Source organism: Rhincodon typus, chromosome 14, assembly GCF_021869965.1.
Source record: "Rhincodon typus isolate 14 chromosome 14, sRhiTyp1.1, whole genome shotgun sequence".
Taxonomy (NCBI): Eukaryota; Metazoa; Chordata; class Chondrichthyes; order Orectolobiformes; family Rhincodontidae; genus Rhincodon; species Rhincodon typus.
Window position 1 is genome coordinate 67,176,264 of NC_063345.1, and position 25,098 is coordinate 67,201,361.

Sequence of the window (25,098 nt, forward strand, 5' to 3'; positions counted from 1 at the left end):
CTTTCGTTCAGGTTTCTGGAAGGCCACTTGTTCCTCATCCTGTAGCAGTCCCCTCCTGGTCCTGGTGAACTCCAAAAGTGGTGATAACCAGGGGGTGAAGTTCCTCAGGAAATTCAAACAGCTGCTGAACCCCGCGCAGGTATTCGACCTGATGATCGGTGGGCCCCACCTCGGGTAGGTCCAGCTACCATCCGTGCACCTCGTGGCTTATCATTGTTAAACATTCCTCAGCATTTCCACTTGCAATTCGGTTTGCACAGTACAATTTCGTGTCAGCTGCTTAACACGAATGTCAGTAACTGTGACGTGAATTAAAGGTTCATCTGTTTTGTTGGTGCTGTTTTTTTTGGGTAGGTCTCTTGACCAGGCCAGCACGAGAGATCTCTATCCTTTGTTGAATGGGATCTTTTAACTCAACCGAAAGGTCGCTCCTCTTACAGTGCGGCACTCCCTCAGTACTGACCCTCTGACAGTGCAGCACTCCTTCAGCACTGACCCTCTGACAGTGCAGTGCTCCCTCAGTACTGACCCTCTGACAGTGCAGCACTCCCACAGAACTGACCCTCTGACAGTGTGGCACTCCCTCAGTACTGACCCTCCGACAGTGCACCACTCCTTCAGTACTGACCCTCTGACAGTACACAACTCTCTTAGTACTGACCCTGACTTGTACATCACTTCCTGAATACTGAGCCTTCTTCACCTAGTGTTTCTTCATCATAAGCCCCTCAGATAGTCCAATATTACAGCCTTTCCTCAGCATATATCCCCTTCAAGCTTGCTGTCCGACAGTGCAGGACTCCCTCAGTATAGTTTCTGAAATAGTGCGGTATTTTGTCAGTATTGGGGTGGCACAGTGGCTCAGTGGTTAGCACTGCTGCCTCACAGCGCCAGGGACCTGGGTTCAACTCCACCCTTGGGCAACTGTCTGTGTGGACTTTGCACATTCTCCCCATGTCTGTCTGGGATTCTTCCAGGTGCTCTGGCTTCCTCACATAGTCCAAAGATGTGCAGGTTAGGTGGATTGGCCATGCTAAATTGCCTGTAGTGTTCAGGGATGTGTAGATTAGGTGGATGGATCTGGGTGGGATGCTCTGTGGGTCGATGTAGACTTGTTGGGCCGAAGGGCCTGTTTATACACTGTAGGGATTCTATGATCTATGCATTGTAGTATCTAGCTGGGTTGTAGACATAATTCCTCAAGATCTTAGCCCTTTTGATACAGTGCTGGTGTGGTGAATCTGTCATTACTTCCAAAGGAATTGTTTGGCCAACATTTCAGAATGAATTTACTGATGCGATTACTGAACCTTGTTTTCAGTTATGCAAAGACAAATGCAAATCTTTACAAACTATCTGCATGGAATCACATGAGATTTGCTTGAAGCTGTTCCTATTTCATGCTGCAGCTTCAACAGCAATACCACTGCATTCTGTGCATATTTCAAACCCAGTGCGAAAGCCACCATCAGGAAATTCTGGGGTGGGTGGAGGAGGGAGGTTACTACAAACATTCGGGGAGTTTGACTTTTGCTGCTTCTTTGCTCGATCTGGAGTGAAGCTGTACTGTGTTTGTTCTCTGGCAGCCTACGACTGTTCCAGAAGTTTGCTACATTCCGAATTCTGGCCTGTGGAGGAGATGGAAGTGTGGGCTGGGTCTTGTCCGAAATCGATAAAATGGGTTTACACAAACAGGTCAGTGAGTGACATGGACCTTGGTTTGTTTTTATTTGCTTAACCTGGAGATGTGTTTTATTTTTAATTAACTCTTGGATTTGTATGTTGCTGCAGTAATACTGAGCAGAGACAGACAAGAGTGGGACTGAGACAGACAGACAGACAGACCAGAGAGGGTGGGACTGAGGGACAGAGAAACAGACAGACAGGAGAAGATGAACTGACAGACAGACTAATGGACAGGAGAGTGTGGAACTGAGACAGACAGGCAGACAAACAAACAGTCAGACAAGAGAGGGTTGGACTTAGAAACAGACAAAAAGACAAGGGTGGGACTGAGACAGACAGACAGGGGACATTGGGACTGAGACACAGAGAGGCAGGAGATGGTGAGATGGAGACAGACAGGCAGGAGATGGTGGGACTGAGACGCAGACAGATAGATGGGAGAGGACGTGTCAGAGAATGAAAGACAAAGGTGGGACTTAGAGACAGACTGCGAAGGGTTGAGAGTGAGCAGATAGTGACAGACAGAAACAAAACCAGAATTTTCTGGAAAAATTCAGTCAGTCTGGCAGTATCTGTGGAGAGAAAGCAGAGTTAACATTTCGTGTGCAGTCACCCTTCTTGGGAACTGCGTGACAGATGTCTGACAGTGAGCTAGTCTCGATCGCTGAAGTATTTCATTCTCTTTGCCAGTGTAAGCTGGGTGTGCTGCCCCTGGGAACAGGCAATGACCTGGCGAGGGTACTCGGCTGGGGTGGACTATGTGACGATGATGCACAGCTTCCTCAGGTTGTGGCCAAACTGGAGCGTGCCACCACCAAGATGCTGGACAGGTAAGAGTGTCGGCTTGTGTTGATGTATCTCTCTCCCATGACCATCCTCCCTGCCAGGCAGCCTCCCTCCTTGCCACGCAATCCAAGGAAGAGGCTATTCAGCCTCTCATGTTTTAGCGAGCTATCAATTCCCCTCATTCCCACTGCTCTTTGCTCATAACCCGGAAAATGTTTTTAAAAAGTTTTTAGCCAACTCCTAAAACAAATTACTGGCAGGCCTGGCAGCATCTGAGGAGAAAGAAACAGAGTTAACGTTTCGAGTTTAATGTGAGTCTTCTTCGGAGCTGAAGACTGACAGTTCTGAAGAGGAATGTATCGGATGCTCCCAGACCTACTGACGCTCATCAGCAATTTGTGTGTTTGTTTCAGATTGCCTGCATCTGCAGTATTTTACTTTTACTTATCCAATTCCTGTTTGAAAGCTATGCTTGAATCTGCTTTCATCAGCCTTTCAGGACAGTGCATGTCAGGTTCAATCAAATTACTTTAGGAACATCTTTCTAGTTCTTTTGCCAATTATCTTCAATCTAGGTGCTCCTGTTATTCTCTTTATTTGGTCTGTTGAAACCTCTTGCCTTTTTAAACCTCTGTGTATGCACAATCTCTGAACTCCTGTTCTGTTTGAAGTGCCACTACCCTATCCCACACCAGCACTGCGGAATCCAGGAGTGTCCTCCATTAATTCCTCTTCACAGCGATGGTTTGTTCCCTTATCCCACACTTTCTCAGACACTCTGCTCATTTATTCAAACCCACACTGGATTTCCTTCAGCCATTCCTCCTTCAGGTTCATTACCTCTTCTGCCATTACCTGGGGCATATGAGCAAATGAAAAAGTACAGCACAGGAACAGGCCCTTGGCCCTCCAAGCCTGTGCTTATCATCATGCCCCAATTAATCTAAAAACAAACCTGCCATTTTTCGATCCTTCTATTCCCTCCCTACTAATGTATACATCTAGGTGCCTCTTAAATGTCTTCAATGTGCCCCCTTCTAAGACCTCTTCTGGTAGTGCATTCCAGGCTGCTACCACTCTCTGCGTGAAAACCTTCCCTTGCACATCTCCCTTAAACTTTCCCCCTCTGACCTTGAACCTGTGCCCCCTTGTAATTGAAACTTTCACCCTGGGAAAAAGCCTCTGACGATCCACCCTATCTATGCCTCTCATAATTTTGTAGACCTCTATCAGGTCTCCTCTCAGCCGCCATCTTTCCAGTGAAAACAATCCTAGTCTTTTTAACTTATCCTCATAGCCAATGCCCTGGAGACCAGGCAACATCCTGGTGAACCTTCTCTGTACTCTCTCCAAAGCTTCCACATCCATATTCTACACCACGGGCCTTCCCCAGGGTGTCTCACAGAAAGAAGGTACAGGGTGAGAACAGGAGTAATGTAACATCCTGCCAGTATTCTGAAGAGCTCACATTGCAGTGTGATCAGTGCTGGGCGCAGGACTCTCCTTCCTGGTCAGTCATCTGCCATCTGGCCCAAGCAAACCATTCGGTATCTCTCTCTGCACTGTGTATTACACACAGTTTATGATGGGATTTCCCCTTGAGAGCTCATTATTATAGACAGATACCACCCATCACTGCCCCCTGTTACAAAGCGATTCCCACCAACACTGCCCCCATTACAGAGAGAATCCCGCCTTCACTGTCCCCATTTCAGAGAGAATCCCAACATCACTGCCCCCGTTAGAGAGAATCCCCCAATCACTGTACCCTATCACAGAGAGAAGCCCCCCATCGCTGCCTCCCTTTACTGAGAGAATCCCACCATCACTGCTCCCATTACAGAGAGAATCCCCCCTTCACTGTCCCCATTTCAGAGAGAATCCCACCATATCTGCCCCCATTACAGAGAATATCCTGCAATCACTGTCCCCTATCACAGAGAGAAGACCCCATCACTGTCTCATTTTTCAGAGAGAATCCCACAATGACAGCCCCATTACAGACAGAATACCCCCCATCACCGCCCCCATTACAGAGAGAATCCCCCCCATCACTGCCCCCATTACAGAGAGAATTCCGCCATTACCATTCCCTTTTACAGAGAGAATCCCCCATCACTGTCCCCCCATTACAGAGAGAATCCCACAATCACTGTCCCCTATTACAGAGAGAATTCCCCCATTACGAAGAGTATCATCACTGCCACCTATTAGAGGCCGATTCGCACCATCACTGCCCCCTATCACAGACAGAATCCCCCCATCCAAGCCCCTCAATATAGTGTCGCTCATTTTTACTTCAATAAGTATAGCTTATTGAATCTGTCTGTCTGTCTGTCTCTCTCTCTCTGGAATAGTCTGTTGATGTTCCACTTGTCATGCTCTGGGAGTCTTACCAGTCATGTGGTGGGGTTCTGTTTTCAAGTTGTGAAGTGTTTTGTGACATAGGACAGCACCCTCCCCCCCTAAGCTCTGAGTAATGTGTACTGTGGGTTGTATGACTGGGATGACTGGCTTCTCTACTCTCTATCCCACAGGTGGAGCATCATGACATATGAAGCAGCAACGAAGCCACTTCCCATCATAACAGGAGACGAGGTTTACAATTCCCAGGTGCAGACATGAGATTCTGAAGGATTATAAGCTGCTGTTAACAGACTCCAACATTTATCTGAGAAATATGTCATCTAAAAGGAGGTTGTGTGGAGACGGGAAAAAGCCACAAGTTTTGTATTTGCGTGTTCGAAATATGGATTTCAGAAAGTAAAAACTCCATAATGCCCAATCACATGCACAATTTAATTCCAGAGAATTTACAACATCAGTTGTTGACATAGAAGTAAAATATCACTACATTCCCGTTCGGCATACAGGAGGAAAGGAGACAGGAATTATTCTTATTGTCTATGTTGTACAGTCAGCATCTCTACAATCCCTATTATACAGTCCGTACCTCCTACAGTGCCTGATGTACAGTCTGTCTCCTACAGTCCCTTTTGTACTGCCAATGTCTCCCACAGTCCCTGTTGTACAGTCAGTGTCTCCTGCACTCCCTGTTGTAAGCCTTCTACAGTTGCTGTAGTAGTGTGTATATAGTGAGTAATCACGAGGGTTAGTCTGGTAAGCTGTACTGTTGCCATTCTCTTTTCACAGGATCCGATCTCTCAATACGCCGATTCCGTTGTTTATCATTTAACAAAAGTCCTTGATTCCGATCAACACTCTGACGTTATTTCCTCTGCCAGGTAAACTTGCTTCTCCCTGTTTAAGCTTCAACAACCTGTAGCTTTTGCTGGTTTTGAAACTGCTTAAAGAGGGTCTGTTTACTAGGAGGGCTCAGACACAAACAGCTCCAACATGCTGTTCTGGCCCTGGGGAGTTATGGTCTTGCCAGAGCTTGACGATGGAATTTCCTGGATATTGTTCAGCTCACTCCTGTGCTGCAATGCACAATATGGGTCACCCAAGACCATGAGGGGTGCCAGGACAGAAACTCCAGCAATGGTCTGAGATTTCATCTGTAGAATGTGGCCAACAGCGATTTGATGCCCATCTCTAATTGCCCTCGAATGGATTCATGGTTTCAGAGGGCAGTTACAAATTAACTGCATTGTACAGGAGCAAAATTACATTAAGATTTTCTTGGTCATTCAGCCATGCCCAGTTGAAATGGGGGCCGAAGGTTGGCGTGGGGTGCACCAGATTATTGTGGACAGAGCCTTTGAAGGAGAGGCAGGGATCACAGAATCTGCCTGTCCTATCAATGCAAGGAGCCTTGGGCTACAGACAGTGCATTAATGCAGGTACAGTCACCAGCAGCAGTGTGTGAATTGTCTTTGAAAGTAAAACCGTGTGTTGGAGTTAGTTTGAAAGAGGTCAGGCCACTTAGGTCCTGTCTGCATTATCAGAGAATGGTATATGCCATTGATTCGGAGACTATCCTGGGAGCTGAGACCATCTGTTCTACCAGCCTTTCCAAAATGTTCTGTAAAAATATAAGGACTCTAGTGATGTCGGATGGTTAAAATCAGGACAGACTGTGGAAAGCAGGACTTCATGAAATTCTACCCCCTTCATTTGGATTGTGACCGAAGAGCATATCCAGAGAGGCAGTTCTGTACCAACAGGAAGTTCCTGCCACTGGCTACACATTAACAGAAAGTTAGGGCATTACTGCAAGATCCAGGAGCTCACCGTGACAGAGTGGAGATGAAGCTAACCCTGGTTACTCACTCTGCTGGAACTAGAGGTCTTGGTGCAGAAGTGGGTACAGGTTAGGCCCGAGCTAGTCCTGAAGATGCCCCTCTGACAGAGCAGCTTCATGCTGGGAGACCAATGCTGCATCAACCCCACTCCACGCCCCTCCCCTGTATTAATCCCCTCAGCACTCTGCTTCCTCTTTTCACTATCCTCTTCTGGTGATTCTGCAGGTTTCTCTGTGGGACAGTAAGTGACTTCATCGCTGAGGTTGGTAAAGCCTACAAGAAGGCCGAGGATAACAAGGAGGAAGCAGACACCATGGCCAACAAGGTGGGTATTTAGGTGGCGGAAACAAATGCTGCTCAGAATGCCCTGAGCTTGGTGAGAACTGAACTATCCAGCTTGATATAGAGTCAAATGCTGCAGCCTACTCTTTCTACATTATACACTTCAATTAACTTGTCTGGAGATGTTATGACACACTCTCTGGGGCAGCTGGGACTTGAACCTAGACCTTCTGGCCCAGAGCTAGGGACATCGCATCTCTGTTCCTAGATACAAGCCAGGAGAATACCAAATTAATTCCCATAACCAAATTACGACTAAACTTCCAATAATCTGCAATTACAAACCTTACTCCAGTAAAAGTCATTCTTTAAAAGGAGCCTGACCTCCAGAGACTCATGGAGTCATAGAGTTGTAAAACACAGAAACAGACTCTTTGGTCCAACTTATCTGCACCAACCAGACATCTCAATCTGACCTAGTCCCATTTGTCAGTATTTGACCCACATCCCTCTAAACCGTTCCTGTACATATACCCATTCGGATGCCTTTTAAATGTTGTAATTGTACCAGCCTCCACCCCTTCCTCTGGCAGCTCAATCCTTACACGCATTACCCTCTGCATGTTACCCCTCAGGCCCATTCTAATTCTTTCCCCTCTCACCTTGAACGAATGAGTGAATGATTGATTTGAATGAATGATTTATTGTCACAAACATCTAGGGAGATGCAGTAAAAAGTGTTCTGTCGCTACAGTCTGGCTCCATTTTTAGGTACAAAGAATAAAAAGAAAGAACTTAAAATGGAGTTCAGCTTCATCTTCATTGACCTTAAACCTCGACTTAAGATTTTGTACCTAGGTACTTTTGTACCTATCATGGTGCCGTAAGTGGCAACTTATAAACTTTTCACTGTATTCAAGTGAGTACATGTGACAATAAAACTAATTCACTTCATTTCAATTCAATTCAATTCAATTCAAACCTATGCCCTTTAGTTTTGGACTCCCCCACCCTAAGAAAAAGATCTTGGCTCTGCACCCTATCCATGCCCCACATTATTTTATTAACCTCTGCAAGGTCACCCCTCAGCCTCCAATGCTCCAGAGAAAACAGCCCCAGTCTATTCAGACTCTCCCTATAGCTCAAGCCCTCAGGTCCTAGCAACATCCTTGTAAATCTTTTCTGTACCCTCTCAAGTTTAACAACATCCTTCCAATGAAAGGTGACAAGAATTCAGTCAATGGAAGCTGAGAATGTCAGCTGAACGTCTCCAGGTGGGGTTGCTGTGACTGTGTTTCTCTCACTCAGTGTGCCACATTAACCCAGAAGCTGGACTCGTTGGTGAAGGCTCTGACTGATGAGGCACAAGCTGTTATTGTTCCCGCTGGCATCTCTCCACCCACCACTGTGGGACAGGAAAAGAAGCAATGTACAGAAAACGGAGCGCACCCAGAAAAAATTCCAGACACAAACGCTGTACCCAAAATCTTCAAGTCAAAGGAGCAACTTATGTTGCGAGCCAACAGTTTGAAGAAAGCACTGCGGCAGATCATTGAACAAACAGAGAAAGGTACAGTCACAAGATCATCTCACTGTCCGTGCTTTATTAATCAAGGCATGACAAGGTTGGGTCAGCAGATTGGAGCTTTCTTTATACCGCATCAGCATGAAAGAGGCCAGACTGTGATGTGTGGCTGTACACTCGGTCATGTACTGAATCAGTGTGACGGTGATGTGTCTTTTTACACTGGGTCACATACAGAATGGGTCAGACTGTGATGTGTGCCTGTACACTGGGTCACATACAGAATGGGTCAGACTGTGATGTGTGCCTGTACACTGGGTCACATACAGAATGGGTCAGACTGTGATGTGTGCCTGTACACTGGATCATGTACAGAATGAGTCTGACTGTGATGTACACCTGTACACTGGGTCATGTACAGAATGGGTGAGACTGTAATGTGTGCCTGTACATTGGGTCACATACAGAATGGGTGAGACTGTGGAAGTGTGCCTGTATACTGGATCACACAAGAATGAGTGAGATGCAATATCAGAATCTCAATCTCAAACTCTTATGTTCCGTCACAGTGCTGGATGAACAAAACAGACAGAGTCAAGTGATACGCAGCACTTCCGCAAACGTTAACCTTCTAGCCACTTCAGTTGAGGGAGAGAGCTCAGAGGAGGTGAAACCAAAAGCTGGTGGGACAGGTGAGTCAGATCTGCGCTGACAAGTGGTCACGTGGGGGTGAGAGCTGATGGATCTGTTTGACAGTGGGTCGTTGCTCTTTGATTTCCTACACTATTTTGGAAAAGGGTACTGTTTACACCAGCCTTTGCTTTGTACATCCTGCAGCTTCTGATACCAAAAAGGGGACTGCCTCCTCCTCTGTGTATTTGCCTAGGTTCTCTACCTGCCAGTGAAGTGCACTCACTCTGCTCTCCTGGTTGAACTAACCTGGATGTGTGATCTCCTGGAGCCTGGGTGCCTGACTTTCCCTTGGCCCTTAGAGAGTGGCATTGCCCTCAGCTGAGCAGGATTCCCCACAGTCCTTCCACACACTATCAGTTTGAGATCAGGAGCTCACAGCATTCACAGAATCACAGAAGTGATATGGCCTATCATGTCTACACTTGGCTGTCTAACAGAGCATTGTGACTGAGTCACTATCTCTTGCCTTTCCTCTGTAACCCAGCACATTGTTTCTATCCAAATAAACATCTAATGCCCTCTTGAATGTCTCAATTGAGCCTGCCTCCACCACAGTTCTAGGCCGAACCACTGACTTTATGAAAAAGCTTTTACTCACCTCACATTGGCTTTTTTGCAAATCACTTGAAATGCCCTCTTGTTCTTGGATTGAATGCTGGACTCCATACGTGTGGCAATAGCCTTCCTGCTGAACCACACAGCGATACTGTAGAATGTCTTTTACATAGACTTAATGTACCTAGAACAGCAGGACGGCTTTCCATGGTGTTCACAAACTAAGAGCTCATTCAAAACATTCTGGAGAGCAGATATGGATGAGTAATAAATGCTGGCACTGGCAACAGTGCAAATGTCCCATGAGTGAATTGAAAAAAGACAGTAAATTTGTTTTCTTTTTATCGACCTGTTCACATTTAACATTCAAAGTAGCCAACCATCTCATTCCTCAATACTGTACAATCCTTTACTGACAATGGCCACCTCTCAATGAATACATTGTAATACAGATATTTGTGATGTTTATTGTGATCATTCGTATGGATTGCAGACTGACAGAAACTTGCAATTTAATAAAAACCAAATGGGACTTTCCAAGTGACTAGAGGCATTCATTATTCACAAAGCTACTTAATAAACCAGAAAGCATTTCAAAACAAAAAGCTTAATGAGCCATCTGAATAAAGTGACCTTGCAAATCATAATCTAAAGAAATAATAACACAGTTAAAGTGCAAATTGTTGAAGTAAAGTCTGGAATTAGATCTGGAACAGGAGCAGAAGAGGGAATATTTAACCCAAGAACAATCTTCGATAGATATCCAGAAGAAAAAACTCATAATCTATGAAAAAGTGTTTGATCATGTTTATCCCCAGGAGTTAGTGGATGTGTTGATGAATTGTGACATTGATAGCAGGAGGAGGTAAGATTTTTCCAGAGCATGTATTTGGACCAAGCAGCAAGCATTAGTCTGGAGGGATAATCAAACCTGTTTTAAGTGAAAGAGAGGAGTACAATGATACAGAACAAATATTCAGGGAGTCAGATGATGATAAAAATTAGAAGCAGAAACATAACAAACATGCAGCACTCTGCTGACGCAGTGCTCCTTATGGAATCAGAAGAAGCTTGACAGAATGTTGTGGATTGAGTTCAGTCTAGAAGTTTAGAACATGGATTTAGTACGAACACCGAAATGACAAAACTTGTGATAGATGAAAAAGCATGAGAAGAAATGAGACCGAAATGGATGGTGTGGCACTGGAACAAGTCGATACGTTTGTCTCCTTGGGATAAATGGTGACAGGTAATGACAGATGTGATGCTGAAATTAGAAGAAGGGTAGAAATAGTCAGATATAATTTTGGTAAGATGAAGGCTGTATTAACAGCAAGAAACCTCAAACAGGGAAAATACTTATAACATTTTGTCCACGTTTCTGTATGCCTGAGAAATCTGCATAAAGTTATAAGGAAGAAAATAGAAAATTTTCAAATGTAGACGCTAAGACATTCGCTAAAATTTATATATACACACCATAGCAGAAAAGAGGAGGCTTTTGAAATTGCACAAAATAAAGAAAATTCTTTAAAATTGATATGCAGAGAAGAAAATATCAGCATTCAGGCATTTGGGTCAGAGCTGGAAAGCTGGAGTGATATCTCCCAAATGACAGAGAGCAGGGCAGCAGGAAGAATTGATTAACTTGGAATATTTGGATGATGGCTTTCATAGAACAGTTACAGATGAGATACAGAGAGACGCTCACTGGGACAGTGCAGAGTCACACACAGTGCAGAGAGACTCTGATTGGGAAGTGCAGAGAGACGCTCACTGGAAAACTGCAGAGACACTCACTGGGACAGAGCAGAGAGACACTCACTGGGACAGAGCAGAGAGACACTCACTGGGACAGAGCAGAGAGACACTCACTAGGACAATGCAGAGTAACACTCACTGGGTGGAGAAGAGAGACACACACTGGGACAGTGCACAGTGACACTCACTGGGACAGCGAACGGTGACACTCACTGGGACAGCGCACAGTGACACTCACTGGGAGTGCGGAGAGACTCTCCCTGAGACAGAGGACAGTGATGCTCATTGAGGCAGTGTGGAGAGACACTCACTGGAACAGAGGTCAGTGATGCTAATTAGGACAGTGTGGAGAGGCACTCATTAGGACAGTGCAGAGACACACTCACTGGGACAGAGAAGAGTCACACTCAATTTGACAGTGCAAAGAGACATTTCCTGGGACAGAGCACAGAGTTGCTGATTGGGACAGTGCGGAGAGACACTCACTGGGACAGAGCACAGTGACACTGGTTGGGACAGTGCGGAGAAACACTCACTGGGACAGAGTACAGTGACGTTGATTGGGACAGTGCGGAGAGACACTCAGTGAGACAATCACTGGGACAGTGACAATCACTGGGACAGTGCAGAGTGATATTCACTGGGACAGCGCAGAGTGAGACTCACTGGGACAGTGGAGAGCAACATTCATTGGGACTGAGCACAGTGACGTTCATTGGGACAGTGCAGAGAGACACTCACTGGGACAGAGCAGAGTGAGACTCTCACTGGGACAGAGCAGAGTGAGACTCTCACTGGGACAGAGCAGAGTGCAACTCACTGGGACAGTGCAGAGGGAAACTCACAGGGACGGATCAGAGAGACTTTCACTGGAACAGTGCAGAACGATGTTCACTGGGACAGAGCAGATTTATAACCTGACCCCTGTATATTGTTGCACTAACAGGGGGAAGAAGAGGAACAGTGACTTCCATGACATCCACCATATTCCTTGACCAATCTGATGGCACCAGCCCTCCGAGTTTCCCTGAAGATCCCAGCATGATGTAAGTGAACATTTTGTACCTGTCCCCGGGTTTTAGTAAATACATCCATGAATGATTGAAGCTCAGAACCCAGAATCCAAACAGGAACCATTTCGTTGTTTCCTATTTGGTTCTTCTTTTACTATGAAGGAATTGGGATGTGTATCACAAAATAAACATCCACAAAGGTTAGTAAATATATCTCCATTACAGCAGGTCTGGAATAGGAAATTCCTTTGTATATTTATCATCAACAACAGAAAGACTAAACTTGCTGGAGTGGGGAGGGCGTCTGGTACAGTCTGAGTGAGATACAGAGGAAAGATTGCTTGACACTGTCCGCATCAAATACTCCAAGTACAGGTACAGCACAGGGTTAGATACAAAATAGTGCTCTCTCTACTGTTTTAAAGTGAAGGTAAGTTTATGCTAAATAAAAACCGAAAGAATTGCAGATGTTGCGAATCAGGAACAAAAACAAAGTTGCTGGAAAAGCTCAGCAGATCTGGCAGCATCTGTGAAGGAAAAAGGAGTTAACATTTCAGGTCTTGTGACCCTTCCTCAGACCCTGAGGAAGAGTCGTTGGACCCGTATCGTTAACTCTTTTACTTCACAAATGCTGCCAGACCTGCTGAACTTTTCCAGCAAATTTGTTTTTGTTGTGTGTGTGTGTGTAAGTTTATGCTACATTGTCACCATCACACATTCCAGGAGTTGAGACAGCACAGCATTCAATGCAGAGCAAAGCTCTCTCTACACTTTCCCCATCAACTACCCCTAGGACATGCACGGCGCAGATTCAATATAGGGTAAAGATGTCTCTACAATGTCTCCACCAAACACTTACAGTAGAGTGCTGGAATGGGATTAGATTACGTAAAGCTCCCTCTGAAAGTAAACTGTCACTGCATTGTCCCCATCATTGTCTTAGGACATGGTCAGCACAGGGTTTGATGCAGAGCAAAGTTCTTTCTACACTGTCCTATCAAACATTTCAAGGATGGGGACAATACAGGATTAAATACAGAAAAAAGCTCTCTCTACATTGACCCCATCAAACACCCCCAGGACAGAGCCAACACTGGATTTGATATAGAGTAAAGCTTCCTCTACACTATCCCCATCAAACACTCAGAGGATGTATACAGCATGGGGTTAGATACAGAGTAAAGCTCCTTCTACACTATTCTCCTTCAAACACTTCTCCTGGCTCTGTACAGTTGAAAATGATTAATGATAAATGATTGATTAAAATGAATAAAAAATTAGAAAGTCTATTTTTTTGCAAAATGCTGACCACTATTAAACTTGTGGATGTGCAAATTACTGAATTTGGCAGAGGAGAGGGCTTAGTTTATAGCAACGGAGAGTAGAGTCAAGGACTATCAAAACCGTGGAGATGAAGTAGAAACAGCAGCACAGGGAAATAAAGCAAGAGTGCTGTTGCGCTGGGAACAAAATAGTCCCCATTAAAATGATTCAGCAGCGTGAAAGAACAAGAAAAACAGGGAGTGGCAATTATAATCGCAAATAAATTATGACATACTACAACAGGAGTGATATACTAGAAGATTCAAAGTCTGGCTTGTTACACACCCCAATGGGATCTGTTGCTATGTTGGGTGCTGGCTAAATCCCACCCTCAACTCATGAGAAGGTGACAGAAGGAAAGATCCACATTCACATTTCAGAGAAAGTTAAAAACCTTACTCCAGGAATAACATGAACGTTATATATTCTGCTAAACTGGAGGAGAACATTCAAAGTCAAGGAGAGTGAATGTTTCTTCAGATATGTGCAGAAGAACTTCCTTAATCAATGTGTTTCAAACCAATGAGGAAGAAGACTGGACCATGTTCTGTGAATGAAATTGAGCACGTGCGGTGAAGGAGAACATTAGACAATTGTGATCAAAATATAATTATGATTGAAGTAACTGTAGTGCAAAGTGGCAAAGAGGTGTTCAAGTGGACAGGAATCAGCTAAAGAGCCAGACAAGGTAGACTGCAATGAAATCGAGGTAGTACTATTTTGAGCTGGTACAAAAGTAGAGGGATTTGGATATGCATAATTACAAATTTTTGAGTTGATAACCTTGTTCAGAAAGTTTGCAGGAAATTTGACTTTGTGCATAATAGTTTGTTAAGATCTGGAATGCAATAACTGACAGAATAGTGGAAGCAGATTCCTTAGGGACTTTAAAAAGCGTTGGTTATGTATTTGAAGAGAGTTTATTTGGGGTGTCATAGGGTAGAAAGCTGAGATATGGGTCAAATTCAGAGAGCTCTTCTGAGAAAAACAAAGACTCAGTCATGACAGGCTGAATGGCCCCTTCTTATGCTACAACATTCTACAACTTTAGAATTCTAGTGACACTTGGCCTATTGTTCTAGGTCTTTCTCTGAGAGGTGTGTGATGAACAACTATTTTGGAATTGGACTGGATGCGAAAATATCACTGGAGTTCAACAACAAGAGGGAAGAGCACCCTAAAAAATGCAGGTATGGGATGTCAGTTTCCTGTCTTGGTGGTCTGGGCCTTATGTATGTGGAATGACACTCACAGACTCACTGTGCCAGACTCAGTGCCTGATGTACAGGGTGTAACACAGACTGAGCCAGGTCTGTCCCAGACTCAGTGCCTGGAGTACAGGGTGGAACACAGACTGAGCCAGGTCTGTCCCAGACTCAGTGCCTGATGTACAGGGTGTAACACAGTGTGATTCGTGTTGAGTGATAGTATTGTACAAATTACTTCAGCTTACAACATTAGAGACAGAGTGCACTGGCAATTTTAATGTGTAATTGTGTTTTGTTTTGTTCAGGAGCCGGACTAAGAATATGATGTGGTATGGAGTCCTTGGCACCAAGGAACTTCTTCAGAGAACATACAAGAATTTAGAGCAGAGAGTCCACCTGGAGGTACAATACCCAGTTGCCAGTGCTTGGTGTGATATAAACAGAGGCAGGCTGGTAACACTGGACTGACCAATGCTCATACATTTGCAGGCTGGATTGGCCCTATCAAAAACCAGGATCTGGCTAACACTCGATTGCTCAGATAGAAATGGGATATTTCTACAGTTGATAGCTCACCCATATACAAAATCAAAACAATCGTAATTTTGGCAATCTTTTCAGAGCTTTACTCTGCATCTAACACCTGCTGTACCTGAGGTTGTTGACTTGTTCGCCGAGCTGGCTTGTTTTTGTTCAGACGTTTCGTCACCATGCGAGGTGACGTAGGTGTCACCTCGCATGGGTGTTGAAACGTCTGAACAAAAACGAGCCAGCTCAGCGAGCAAGTCAACAATCTCATCCAAAACTTTAATCCTGCTGTACCTGTACAGGGAGTGTTTTATGGGGAGTATAGAGGAAATTTTACGTTGCATCTAACTCCATGCTGTCCTGGGAGTGCCGATGGGGAATGTAGAAGTAGCTTTACTCTGTATCTAACCCCATGCTGTCTCTGTCCTCGGAGTGTTTGATGTGGCAGTCAGTGGACAGCAACTGTGTAGGTGGGAGTTACATGGAAAGATTGAGCCTGCTGGGTGCTGAAGTTAGAAAGAAGGGAGCTGACCAGAGGTATCCTACTGAGTCTGGAATGAGGGCATGAGAAAAGTTAAAATAAAGATATAGGCAAAAGAGGAAAAACCTGGGATGAGTGGAGATGACCTGGGATAAATATGGAAGGGTTGATTTGAAAAGATGAGCTTTGGGATGAGTAGAAAAGGAATGAGATAAAAGCTGGATGGGATCAATGTGAAATTTCAGGGTTCAGGAAGAGTGGGATGAGGAACAGGATGGAGCAAATTGTGAAGACCTAGGAAGATGAATCTGTGAAGAAAACACTAGGATGAGTATGAAATGGAAGATCTGGGGCTGCACAGGGCCAAAATTAAAATCCCCTCAATACTTGGCTTCACCCTGCCTCTGGAGCCGATATAGAAACATAGAAACATAGAAGATAGGAGCAAGAAGAGGCCATTTAACCCTTTAAGTCTGCTCTGCCATTCATCACGATCATGCCTGATCATCCAACTCAGTAGCCTAATCCTGCTTTCTCTCCATAACCTTTGATCCCATTTGCCCCAAGTGCTTTATCTCGTTGCCTCTTGAATACATTCAGTTTTGGCATCAAATACTTCCTGTAGTAATGAATTCCACAGGCTCATGCTCTTTGGGTGAAGAAATGTCTCATCATCTCCATCCACCAGAATCGTCATACTGTGATCCCTGGTTCGAGACACACGCCTCATCGGGAACATCCTCCCTGCATCTACCCTGTTTAGTCCTGTTAGAATTTTATAAGTCTCTATGCGATCCCCCCTCATTCATCTGAACTCCAGTGAAAACAATCCCAACCTAGTCAATCTCTCCTCATACGTCAGACAATCCATCCACCGGAACCTTTACTGTACTCCCTCGAGAGCAAGAGCATCCTTCCTAAGAAAAGGAGACCAAAACTGTGCACAATATCCTAGGTGTGGCCTCACCAAGGCCCTGTATAACTGCAACAATGTATCCCTGCTCCTGTATTCAACCTCTCGCAATGAAGGCCAACATACCATTTACCTTCTTTACCGCTTGTTGAACCTGCATGCTTACCTCCAGCGACTGGTGCACAAGGACACCCAGGTCCCATTGCACACTCCCCTCTTCCAATTTACAGCCATTCAGATTGTAATCTACCTTCTTGTTTTTGCTTCCAAAGTGAATAACCTCACATTTATCCAAATTATCCTGCATCTGCCATTGATTTGCCCATTTACTCAACCTGTCCAGATCATGCTGAAGGATCTCTGCATCCTCATCACTGTTCACCCTCCCCCCACTCAACTTGGGATCATCTGCAAATTTTGAGATGTTATATTTTTCTCCCTCATTCAAATCATTAATATATATTGTAAATAGCTGGGATCCCAGCACCGATCCCTGTGGTGCCCCACTAGTAACTGCTTGCCAATTTGAAAAGGACCCATTAATTCCTACTTTTTGCTTCCTCTCTGCCAACCAGTTTTCTATCCATATCAATACATTTCCCCCAATCCCATGTGCTTTAATCTTGCACAATAATCTCTAATGCAGGACTTTGTCAAATGCTTTCTGAAAGTCCAAGTATATCACATTGACTGGCTCCCCCGTGTCAACTCCACTAGTTACATCTTCATAGAATTCCAACAGACTTGTCAAGCATGATTTCTTCTTCATAAATCCATGCTGACTCTGTCTGATCCTGCCACTGCTTTCGAAATGGCCTGCTATCCTTGATAATGGATTCAAGAATTTTCTCCACTACCGGTCTATAATTCCCTGTTTTCTTTCTACCTCCCTTTTTGAATATTGGAGTGACATTAGCTATCCTCCAATCTGCAGGGACTGTTCCAGAGTCTGCAGAATCCTGGAAGGTGACCACCAATGCATCCACTATTTCTAGAGCCACTTCCTTAAGTGGGATGTTGATTATCAGGCCCTGGGGATTTATCTGTCTTCAATCCCATCAAATTTCCCAGCACACTTTTATTACTAATATTGATTTCCCTCAATTCTTCCTTCTCACTAAATCTTGCATTCTCCAACATTTCTGGTATCTGATTTGTGTCCTCTTTTGTGAAGACAGAACCAAAGTATGTATACAGTTGCTCAGCTATTTCTTTGTTCCCTATTATACATGCCCCCATTTCTGTCTGTAGGGGATCTACATTTGTTTTCACCAATCTCTTTCTCTTCACGTACGTATCTCTGCTTTTGGCCTCCACTCAGTTTCATTAATAGATCCTCAGGGGAGGTGATGGGTCAGTGGTACTATCTGTTAATCCAGAGACCCAAGTAATATTTCTGGGGACCAGGGTTCAAATCCTACCATACTGAAATTTGAATTCAATAGAAAAATTGGGACTCAGGAATCTAAAGATGACGGCAAAACCATTGTCAATTGTCAGGAAAAATCCGTCTGGTTCACTCATGCCCTTTAGGGAAGGAAACGGCTATCTTTACCTGGTCTGGCCTACATGTGACTCCAGACCCACAGCCATTTAGTTGACTCTTTGGGCAGTTAAGGGATGGACAATAAATGCTGAGATAGCTAGTGACGCCCTCATCCTGTGAATGAACAAAATCAAGACATTTTTGCCCAACTTCCTTGAACTATCTCACCAAAACTTTTCACTAGTGACTTATCTCCCAATGTTCCTCAAATAATTCCCCTTCAAAAGCCTTCTTTCAAAGGCCCACAGTGACCTCATTATTCTGTCATTCAGTACAGTCAAAAAAGCAATATTATTCACAACTAGGAATACAGGAATCAGATGAGGTTGTACAGCTCCTCTTAACTGTTCTCCCATTCATTTCAAATTTTTTACTTCAAATTTCATTAAGCCACCTTGAATTCCTATCCCTTGACAGAAATTTTAATCCCAAACAGCCCATCGATCTCAGTCTTGAAAATCTTTGATTTTGATTTGATTTGGTTATTATTGTCACATGTATGTAGGTACAGTGAAAACTTCTGTTTTGTGTATAGTGCAGGCAGATCATACCATGCAAAGTGCAAAAGTCACACAACACCAGGTTATAGTACAACAGGTTTATTTAAAATCACAAGCTTTCATAACTCTGCCCCTTTGTCAGGTGAAGCGAAGGAGCAGCGCTCCAAAAGCTTGAGATTTCAAATAAACCTGTTGTACTATAACCTGGTGTCGTGTGACTTCTGACCTTGTCCACCCCAGTCCAACACCTGCTCATCTATATCATGGCATGTGAAGTGCATTAGGGTAATAGAACAGAGTGAGAAATACAATATTACAGCTGTAGAGAAGCACATAAAGAACAAGATCTATATTAAATTTGAAATTTAAGAGATCCATTCAAAAGTATAATATCAGTGAAGAAGAAGCTGTTCTTGAATTTGTTTGTATGTGTGTTTAAGCTTTTGTATATTCCACCCGACAGAAGAGGTTGGAAGAGATTATAACTGAGGTAGAAGGGATCTTTGATTATGTTGGCTGCCTTCCCAAGGCAGCGAGAAGTGTAGATGGAGTCAATGGATGGAAGATGAGATACCAAGGTGTAGAGCTGGATGAACACAGCAGGCCTAGCAGCATCAGAGGAGCAGGAAAGCTGATGTTTCGGGCCTAGACCCTTCTTCAGAAATGGGGGAGGGGAAGGGGGTTCTGAAATAAATAGGGAGCGAGGGGGAGCTGGATAGAAGATGGATAGAGGAGAAGATAGGTGGAGAGGAGACAGACAGGTCAAAGAGGCGGGGATGGAGCCAGTAAAGGTGAGTGTGGGTGGGAAGTTAGGGAGGAGATAGGTCAGTCCAGGGAGGACAGACAGGTCAAGGGGGCGGGATGAGGTTAGTAGTTAGGAGAAGGGGTGGGGCTTGAGGTGGGAGGAGGGGATAGGTGGGAGGAAGGACAGGTTAGGGAGGTGGGAGGAAGGACAGGTTAGGGAGGTGGGGACAAGCTGGGCTGGTTTTGGGATGCAGTAGCGGGAGGGGAGATTTTGAAGCTTGTGAAGTCCACATTGATACCACTGGGCTGCAGGGTTCCCAAGCGTTTATAAAAGGCGATGCCGGCGCATTGCTGCGAGTGTGTGTTTCAGGAGTCGCAGGGAGAAATGTTTTTGAAGGATCTCAATGTTCTGAATGTAGACATTGTCGCGGTTGGGGCCAAATTGGGAAGGCCTAAATGTGGACTGTAGTCCACTGGGTGGAAGCTTGGCTTGCGTGATGGCCTGGGCTGTGTGCACAATTCTCTGTAGTTTCTAACAGTCCTCGACAGAGCAGTTGCCATACCAAGCCATGATACATCCGGATGGCAATGGAACCCTAGCATCCATTCCTTTTTGAGAGACAGGTCCAAATTTCCACTGCCCCTTGTGTGAGAGAGTTCATCTGCAACACAGAAGCATGGTCCAGTAATGCGGCATATTTAATGCTCAATCTTACATATCAAATTACATAAATGATTTATTAAAGAATACAGGTGTTACAACATCAACTGTTGGAGTTGAGTATTCAGATCTTGGAGGATTCTGCCATCTCCATTTTTTTTTGACTGGGGTAATGTTTGATATGTGAATCTTTCCACTTGCTGTTCAGCCTGATATGCGGATGAACATTCCCACAGATGACTTGTTGTTTTTGTGTTACAGTGTGATGGAGTGTCTATCTCACTCCCTAGTCTCCAAGGGCTAGCAGTGCTCAACATCCCCAGTTACGCTGGTGGAATTAACTTCTGGGGAGGAACAAAGGAGAATGATGTGAGTATCTTTATGCATTGTGTGGGTCATTGATATATAAGACACAAGTAGCCTGCACACGGATACCAGTGAATAATATGCACAGACATTAGTATGGCACAGATATACATTAAAGCACATAACAAAAAGGACATTACTGCATTTTGCATATGGGCATTAAAACAATTTAACAAGGGAGTCTTCAGATAAGGAATTGTGATAAGGGGAGAATCTTGACATCTCCCTGTAGAGTATATTTCAGTATCATGTATCTATGCACCGATGACCTGCAACTGTTGCAGAAAGAAACTTACTATGGACGTAAGTTTTTTTCAGCATATTAGTGAGTCTTGGAGAAATAACAAATTAGGATTTAATAACAATTTCATTTTGAGGCTGATTTTGGAGGTTTATAATTAAAGCCTAGGGTCTCTGCGGTACAGGGATAATCAGGCTGTGTTCCTATTCTCCATATACATGCAGGCACTGCCAAATTCCTGTCTGGAATTTTACACAATCTGAGGATTGGCTGAATTGATATTCCCCTCATAGTTAAGTAGTGCACTGACACTCAGTACTGAACAACTAAGAACTAGGCAGTGAGATACAGGGACAGTAGGAAGCTCCTTTGTAACTGGATCTCAGGAAGCATTAATTTCTTCGAGAGGAAAGTTGGGAACAGGAAACATCATTGGCACGGGTCATACGTTGTTGAGGCACTGAACTGGGAGATGGTAACTGAGAATGATACACGAACACAGAATGGTTCAGGTGCAGTTTCATGGCAGCATGTAACGAAGGGGCTGTCACTGCCCTGGACATTGATTCTGGGGTCCAAGCCAAGCATTCCAGTAACCCATTTCTTTTGTTTCAGAATTATGGAGCACCGTCCTTCGATGACAAGAAGCTGGAGGTTGTGGCAGTATTTGGCAGCATGCAGATGGCCGTTTCCAGGGTTATTAATCTGCAGTACCACCGGATAGCCCAGGTGAGGCTGAGAGAAGCGACAGTATTATTGGATAGCACAGGGGAGTCTGGGAGAAGGGACAGTACTATGGGATAGCCCAGATGGGTCTCGTAGACAGGATGGTATTATGGGATAGCACTGGGGAGTCTGGGAGGATGGAGATTATTATGGGAGAACACAGGGGAGTCTGGGAGGATGGAGATTATTATGGGATAGCACAGGGGAGTCTGGGGGAAGGGGCAGTATTATGGGATGTTCTGTGGCAGTTATAGAATATTGGTATGACTGTAGAGGCTGCGAAGCTTCGTTCACATTGTGTTTTTTTGCAAAGTGGATGTCAATCCACCTTCATTACAATCTACTCCCAATGATTTGTAGTTTATTTACAGTTTCTTTAAGCATCTTATATTGTTTAATTTAAATTATTAGGTGATTCACATCTTCCTCAGGCAACAGGAAAGTGTATGAAAAATGTTTGTCATTATGTCCCCACAATTCACTGAACCATCTTTTCCCTTATTCTCTGAAAATGCAAGCAATTCTTTTGCATGTTAAAGTTTGGAGAATTTTGAATTGCCTGCTGGATTTCCTCAGGTGAATTTTATACACAGAATTTATGTGTCACAGGGGATTGGATGTTCTCATTTGTGTTACCCAATCCATTTAAACTGCTTTTAAATCAAAGTAAAATCAAAGAAGAGTATAAATGTACTTCCTTTCACTATTTACCTCAAAACTCTGAAGGGTAATGAAAATATAGGGAGAAACAGTTTTCAGAGTTACGAAGATCCATAACCAGAAGGAAACAGAAATAACAAAGTTGGGGAAAGAACTAAGTGCAAGACAATGTGCGTTACTTTTACACAGCGATAGATTCATACAGTGCAGAAAAGGCCCTTCAGCCCATTGAGTCTGCAACAATGTAACCACCACTTAGAGTTGTGCTAATCCCAATTTCCTGCACTTGTCCCATATCCTTGAATGTTATGATATTTCAAGTGCTCTTCCGAATATTTTTTAAAGGTTGTAAGGTTTCCGGTCTCTACAGCCTTCTCAGGCAGTGCATTCCAGATTCCGAAGTCACACAATATCAGGTTATAGTCCAACCGATTTATTTAAAATCACCAGCTTTCTGAGCTCTGTTCCTTTGTCAGGTGAAGTCAGGATCTTCTTACTTTGTCAATCCAAGTCCAACATCGGCACCTCTGTATCATTCTAGATTCCCACCACCTCTGAGTGAAATTTTTTTTCCCAAATCCCCTCTAAATCTCCTGTCCCTTACCCTAAAATCTCATGATTAAGCCCTCAACCAAGGGGAATAGCTGCTCTCAATTCACGCTGTCCATACTCCTCTTAGTCTTATATACCTCAATCATGTCCCCCCTCCATCTTCTCTGCTCTAAAGAAAACAATCCGAGCCTAGGTGGTCTCTACTTATATCTCAATGTCTCCGTCACAGGCAATATCCTGGTGAAGCTCCTCTGTACCCCCTCTAGTGCTATGATATCCTTCCTGTAGTGACCAGAACTGCACACAGTACTCCAGCTGTGGCCTGACCAATGTCTGTACAACTTCAACATTACCTCTTGCTCTTATACTCTATGCTACAACTGATGAAAGCAAATGCTCCATATGCCTTCTTAATCATCCTATTTACGTGCTCTGCTGACTTCAGGGATCTTTGAATAATAACCCTGAGATCCCTCTGTTCCTCTAAGCTACCCAGTGTCTTGCTATCCATTAAATACTCCATCATCTTGATTCTTCTTCCAAAATGCATCACCATACACTTATCAGGATCAAATACCATCTGCCACTACTCTACCCATCTGACCAACCCATCTATATCTTCCTGCAACCTACATCTATCTTCTTCACTATAAACCACCTTACCAATCATGCAAACTTGCTTAACATCCACCCCCCCGACATTTTCATCTACATCATTTATGTATATAACAAACATTAAGTGTCCCAGTACTGACCTTTGTGGTACACCACTGGACACCAGTCTCCAGTCACTCAAACATCCTTCTAACACTACTCTTTATGTCCTATTATTTAAGCCAGTTTCAGATCCATCTTGCCAAGTTTCCTTGAAATTGGACTGCACTGTCTGTGAGGGTGGTGGAAACAGACTTTAATGGCAGGTTTCAAAAGAGAATTGGATGGGTACTTATAAAAGAAATAATTTGTTGAATTAAAGTAATGGACAAGTGGCATGGAACTAATTGAATAGCTTTACTAATGAATTAGCACAGGCATAATGGGCTGAATGACATCCTTCTGTGTTGAATGAATTATGTTTTCCTTTATCACTTGTGAAAATGAAATCTTGTTTTGAATTTCATGCCTTGTATTATTGCAGTGTCGTATGGTGAAGATTACTATTAGCGGAGATGAAGGGGTGCCAGTTCAGGTGGATGGTGAAGCCTGGATCCAGCCTCCAGGAGTTATCAAAATACAACATAAGAACAGGGCCCAAATGTTAACAAGAGACAGGGTAAGTGTTCAGTACTGTCTTTACTGATGTGTGCAGCATTCAGATAATCTGCAGATTGCTGGTGGTGACTGCGATCTTTCCTGATGTGCACCTAGTGGGATTTCTGTTGAGGTTATAACAATGAGATGTGAAAAGCCCTGAACGGAATCATGTTGCTAATTGGGCAACTGATTTCTGGGGTCCTTATAAACACTGGTGTTGTATGAAACCTTAGTTTATATCCAAATGCATATACAGCTCAGTGTAGGGAAATGAACAATGAAAGAAAATACACCCTGACGCTAAGAATGAAGGGGTGGAGAGATCCAGGGCTACTGGTATAATATCCTTTAAAGATTGCACTTAGTTTTACCAACTTTACTTGAATGTATTTTGGGTTATTCCATTACATGGCATTCAACTGCCCATCCCCACTGCCATTAATTGCCCAATGAATTCACCCTGTCCACATATCTCACAGGGAATGTCAAGAATTTGGGAGCAGTCAGAAATATGGAGTAGAGTTAGGAGATCAGCCATAATCTTAATGAATGACTCAAAAAGACAACAAGACTATTCCTGTTCATGTTTGCAACTGTCACGTGTTCACTCTCATGGTATCTTGCACTGCCAGGCCTTTGGGAACTCAATAGAGGCTTTTCTACCTGAGAGCATGATTCTTGACCCTGACTAGAAATAACATTTAATCCGCACCTGCAATATTATTCTTAAAAAAAATGTTCAAAGCAAATGAGAAAACGCATACATTATTAAAGGTCTCTGAATGCTTTTTCATCAAGACTCTTTTAGGAGTAATGATAAATCTTGAAAGGTTGACATCTCAAGTGAGAAGGCAGGTGAAATAGGACAGCACTGGGTAGTGAGACTTCA

General features: G+C 43.9%; 1 protein-coding gene across 1 annotated transcript in view; it reads left to right on the forward strand.

Annotated features, from left to right (window-relative positions):
- The window catches only part of si:dkey-172j4.3 (diacylglycerol kinase delta), a 68,719-nt gene that overhangs the window by 21,884 nt on the left and 21,737 nt on the right, over positions 1-25,098 (forward strand). The window contains exons 8-21 of the mRNA XM_048605266.1: positions 12-174; positions 1,587-1,695; positions 2,377-2,516; positions 5,010-5,085; positions 5,626-5,717; positions 6,903-7,002; positions 8,268-8,529; positions 9,054-9,176; positions 12,440-12,539; positions 14,912-15,019; positions 15,343-15,439; positions 20,672-20,779; positions 21,633-21,746; positions 24,094-24,228. Of these exons, the coding sequence (XP_048461223.1) occupies positions 12-174; positions 1,587-1,695; positions 2,377-2,516; positions 5,010-5,085; positions 5,626-5,717; positions 6,903-7,002; positions 8,268-8,529; positions 9,054-9,176; positions 12,440-12,539; positions 14,912-15,019; positions 15,343-15,439; positions 20,672-20,779; positions 21,633-21,746; positions 24,094-24,228 (1,727 nt within the window). The remainder of the gene's footprint in view (positions 1-11; positions 175-1,586; positions 1,696-2,376; positions 2,517-5,009; positions 5,086-5,625; positions 5,718-6,902; positions 7,003-8,267; positions 8,530-9,053; positions 9,177-12,439; positions 12,540-14,911; positions 15,020-15,342; positions 15,440-20,671; positions 20,780-21,632; positions 21,747-24,093; positions 24,229-25,098) is intronic.